This window comes from Chelonoidis abingdonii, chromosome 2 (genome assembly GCF_003597395.2).
Source record: "Chelonoidis abingdonii isolate Lonesome George chromosome 2, CheloAbing_2.0, whole genome shotgun sequence".
In the NCBI taxonomy this organism is placed as follows: Eukaryota; Metazoa; Chordata; order Testudines; family Testudinidae; genus Chelonoidis; species Chelonoidis abingdonii.
The window spans coordinates 297840200-297845522 of NC_133770.1; the positions used below are offsets into that span (position 1 = coordinate 297840200).

General features: G+C 49.3%; 1 protein-coding gene across 1 annotated transcript in view; it reads left to right on the plus strand.

Annotated features, from left to right (window-relative positions):
• Window positions 1-996: 996 nt before the first annotated feature.
• LOC116815139 (ly6/PLAUR domain-containing protein 2-like) overlaps window positions 997-5323 on the plus strand; it is a 7797-nt gene continuing 3470 nt past the window's right edge. Inside the window, exon 1 of the mRNA XM_032763228.2 lies at window positions 997-1083. Coding sequence (XP_032619119.1) covers window positions 1032-1083 — 52 coding nt within the window. The 5' untranslated portion in view covers window positions 997-1031. The remainder of the gene's footprint in view (window positions 1084-5323) is intronic.

The window sequence follows — 5323 nt, forward strand, 5'->3', positions numbered from 1 at the left end:
GCCTGTCCTTTTGTTGACCACGCCTCCGTTCCTGCTCTGTAGCCTGTGGGTGGTGCGGAGGGGCCATATCAGGACCTAGACAGCCCTGGAGTGGAAGGCTGGCCTAGTCTGAGAGTAGTGGGGCCTAGAGAAAGGCAGAACGGGCAAAGAAACTCTTCCAGGCCTGGAAGCTGCGGAGGGAAAGAGGAGTTGCCAACCTGTCACTGCTAGGACTGGATTAATGGGGGCCAATGTACAGCAAGAAGGGAAAGAGAGAGCAAAGAACATCATAACTTGCATTCCAGGAGCACCGGCCATTGCTCAGGGTGGTACAAACTCAGAGTAGCAGGAGCCTGGCCTCAAAGAGCTCCCAGTCTGAATAAACAAGACAGGAGAGGGGACAAGGAGCAGCAATGCCCCCCCTCCCGATGTACAGAGGGCGAACTGAGACACAGAGAAGCTAAGTGACCCACCCAAGGTCACACAGGAAGTCTGTTGCAGAGCGCAGGTCGCCCAAGTCCCAGCCTAACAGTCTGACTGCGGGATCATCCATACTTCAGACTTGCATCACTTCCCTGGTGCCACTTCACTCCTTGCCGCCCAGAGCTTCTAAAGATGGTTTTGTCCAGGGCCATTATCTCCAAGGGGCTCCCAGCTGCCTGCAAAAGCAAAGAGAGTCAGTGAGGGGCATCAGTGTGGCACAAGAAGCTGGCATGAAGAGTCACTCCGGTGCAGGGGGATGAGCTGTGTGTACCCCTCTGCTCTTGTCTGATGGGGAGGGTACAACCCCCCCAAACCAATGCAAGGATCCCTGACCATAACCCCTCTGCCCTGCTATTTTCAGCCCTGGACAGCTTAAGGATGTGAAGGGGAGGGGGAGGAAAGGGGTGGGGCCCTGCTGCGATGAGATCACTCAAGGAACTTGTTTCACTACAAGTCTGGGGAAGGCTCTGATCAGAACCAGCTGAGGCAGGGAAATCACCTGTAGAGGGGAAGAGTAGAACAAGCAGCTCTAGCTCTTCCTGGCCGCCCAGGCTGAGGGTCTGCTCAGGATGAAGGCGCTTCTGGCTGTACTGCTGGCTGGCCTTGTGTGCATGGAGCTAGGTAAGATTGCAGGGTCTTCACCTGGATTACCTGGGGTGCAGTGATTTATCTGTGATGTTCCTAGCATGCGGCTACGCTGGACAAAGGGCTGGACAGCCCAGAGAGAGGGAAGGAATCTTGTTATGTATTTGACAAATAATCAGGCAAAATGAGAGGAAGAGAAATGAGGGGGGCATGTTCCCGGCTGGGCAGTTACTGACAGTCGAGAGGGAAGCTCTCCTGTTCTGCATTGCACTAGTTGCAGGCATTCACACAGGTATAATGCGACCGCCTCTGGGTGGTCACATCTCACATCCCCTCTATGCTGGTGTAAAGAACTAGCAAGGTAATGGGGCAAGCGAGAATGGGAACCAAGGGATTCTCCTTTCTGCTCCAGATCCATGACCCACAGCAGAACGGGGAGGGTGAAAGGACTGGGACCTGCCAGGAAGGAAGCCGTGGAATAGTAGATAGGGATCTGACCTAACACATGTGCTCCACCTAGCCTGCCAGCTTGGTCCTTTAGATGCAGGATGGGTTGCACTCCACCTGCTATTTGACTGTGGTGGCAGTCCATAAATCAGGGTGCTCCAGGTGATGGGGAGGGATGCGTCCAGAACTCGGATAGTTAATGCTAACACAAATTTTGGAAAAGGTGTTGGCTGATAGGATTCAGCGTGTAAGCCAATCTCTAGCTAGTGGGGTTAGAATGAGACCTTCATGGGGGAGCTGATCCTACACGTACCTCGTTTAGCATTTCCTGGACCTTCCCCTGAATCATCTGGTTCTGGCTACAGTCAGGGACAGATACTGGCCCCGATGAACCTTGGGTGTGATCCAGTGTTGGTGTGATCCTGTTATATATCCTTGCAGTGTGCATCCCTGGCTGTGCTAAGGTTTAACAGCCTGCTGGGGGGGAGGGTTTCTCTTGACATCTCTGCTGTGACTTTAATCGTAATCCAGGAGTCTTTCAAGAGTTAACCGCTCGGGGGTTTTCCTGATTTGCACTGTCCTGCCTTTCCTCCCTACCCCTTGATCCTCTCCATCTGCTGCAGGTAACCCAGCCATCTGCTGAACTTCTTATTTATATACCACAGGACAGCTCCTCAGCTGGGTTAAATAAGCAGAGCTCCATTTACTTCACCAGAGCTACACCGATTTACCCCAGCTGAAGCTCTGCCCCATGTTCTTGTTTCAGCCCCCATCCAGGTAATTTATTCCACTTAGTTATTTCCCTCTGGAGTGTCAGAATATTGCTTAATATTAAAATACCATAGATGGGGGACGATACTGACCTATTTTGCAGATGGAAAGATTGAGGCACAGAGAGGGAAGAGTGACTTGCCCTACATCCTGCAGTGAGACGGGGCATGGCTGGGCCCAGAACTGTGATCCCTTGAATCACTCTTGGGTGTGCAGGCCAGAGCATAGCACAGCCCTTTGTATGCCCTTGTTCTGCTTCTTCGTGGGCGCTTTCCTCACGGTTGGACTGTTCCTTAGTTTTGTAGCCTGCCTCGTGCTTCTTTGGTTCCTTCCACTGCCCCCTCTCCCTGGCAGTAATAGCCTTTTGCTCCTCTGGGAAGGATTCATTTGCCAAGGAACGTGGGGGCCTGATTCTCTTCTCCTTTAACATAGTGTAAATTGGAAGTAACTCCACTGAAGTCAATGGAGTTACCCTAGTGGAAAACTGGTGTGAGATCTGAATCAGGCCCAAACAGAAATCGCCGGCTACACTGATTTATACTCGCTGAGTTCGGATCTCACATGTTAATAACCATCTTTATAGGGGGCGGGGGGAGGAGATGGAGAACTCTATTTCTCTGCACCCCCCTTCGCTTGTTATTATGAAAATAAATTTTTGCAGGTCACCTGGGGCACATCTATGCTGCAAAAAAAAAAAAAAAAAAGCCACATCCCTGAGTCTCAGAGCCTGGGCCAACTGACTCAGGCACACAAAATTCACACCTGGGGCTAAAATAGATGTTCCCGCTCGGGTTGGATCTCAGGCTGCAAAACCCAGAGGAGGGGGTGGTTCTCAGAGCCCGAGACCCAGCCCAAGGGAGAACATCTACACTGCTGTTTTTAGCCCCGTGGAGGACAGATGTGTCTACACTGCAGTTAAAAATCTGCAGCTGGCCCATGTCAGCTGACTTGGGCTCACAGGGCTCAGGCTACGGGACTGTTTAATTGTAGTGTAGATGTTCCAGCTTGGGCTAGAACCTGGACTCTAGGACCCTGCAAGGTGGGATCTGACCCACTGAGCCTAATTTATCACTGCCTACCACCTTATGTCATTCTGACCTGTGCAAAGTAGGTGGAGAGCATCTGCAAATCAAAATGGGACCATTTCATACTCTGCCCTCCCTCTGCACAGTTTGAGGCTGGCATTTTCAAAGGAGCTACATGCTCAGCTCCCCTTGAAATTCAATCGGCACTGAATAGCTAATTGCCTTCGGGTCCTTTGAAAATTCCAGTCAAAATGACTACTCTAGGTATGAGGCTGTAGAGAATTGCCCATACAGAGCACCTGGATCCAAGTAGCAGAGGGATCTCGTGTTAGTCTGGATCTGTAAAGCGACAAAAAGTCCTGTGGCACCTTATAGACTAACAGACGTATTGGAGCATGAGCTTTCGTGGGTGAATACCCACTTCGTCAGATGCATGTAGTGGAAATTTCCAGAGGCAGGTATATTCCTGCCTGCATATTTATACCTGCCTCTGGAAATTTCCACTACATGCGTCTGACGAAGTGGGTATTCACCCACGAAAGCTCGAGCTCCAGTACGTCTGTTAGTCTATAAGGCGCCACAGGACTCCTTGTTGCTTTTTATGGATCCAAGTAATATATCATTAGAAACAAAAATCATTTCTTTCTACATTTTCACCAGGAGGTGGCAGTAGAAACATTTGTTGGATTTTAAAACTACTAGACTGATGATGTTTATAAAAAGGACACATAGGAAAGAGGGTTTCAATAGGTCAAAGGTCTTGACTGTGCAAGCAGCTGCTCTTCGCATATTACAAAACAACTGTAATATCATCAGTGGTTTTATATGGCAATAGAATACCTTGATGAGTGCATGTTCTCACTCTGTCCTCAGTAACTCTGGGGCAAATCTGAAATTCACTGGCTCATATTCTGATCTCAGTTACATCAGGGCACTTCTCTCTCTCTCTCTCTCTCTCTCTCACACACACACACACACACATCCTCAGATGGTGGCTGAAACAAGTTAGTCTAAAAAACAACTAACTACGTAAAATTCTCCGTGCATAGAAAAATTCATCCCGAGAGGAATTTCTTCTGAGAACCCTCTGAGCAAGTGAAAGGGATCCTTGGAGTCGACGCTGGAGCTCAGTGATAGTGGTTGCTATGGTAGGGGTATAACTAAGACTCATTTTGTTTCTTGTGAATGGCACCTTGAAATGACAGCAACCACTTTGCCCTGGGTGCTGCAGCAGTTTGTTCCAGCTTACACCGCACACACGCACACACGCTCATGAGGAAACATCCCTTTTGTTCGTTGTTGCTTTTCTTAATCTAAAACCAAAGTCATTTCAGGTGGCTGGACCACGCTTGCTCTTCGTGCACTGCCGCCCAGCAGCGCCCAGCACTGGCTCTCGTGTATATAAACAGGCGTGACAGGAACAAGTGTCTGTACTGCTTGGTAAACATGCTGATCACGCAGGCACCTGATATAACCTCAGAGGTGGCAATCCTACAAGGAAGTAATGAGGATTGCCAGGCAGATGATTCATATTAGATCCCTGCACTTTTCAAGTTGCAGAACACAAACTAGGAGACTATGGATCTTAGGTCCTTCCAAAATAAAATAATAACAATCATTAATGAGCCAGCCACAGCTTGGGCTTTTAGCTCAAGTGGTAGAGGTTCATGCTTTTAGCTCTGCAGATCTGGGTTCAAATACCACCGCACATGGCTGGTTATCAAGGTACCTGAACCTCTGACTTACAATAAGAACATAAGAACGGTCGTACCGGGTCAGACCAAAGGTCCATCTAGCCCAGTATCTGTCTACCAACAGTGGCCAATGCCAGGAGCCCCAGAGGGAGTGAAGCTAACAGGCATGATCAAGCGATCTCTCTCCTGCCATCCATCTCCATCCTCTGATGAACAGAGGCTAGGGACATCATTCCTTACCCATCCTGGCTAATAGCCATTTATGGACTTAGCCACCATGAATTTATCCAGTTCCCTTTTAAACATTGTTATAGTCCCAGCCTTCACAACCTCCTCAGG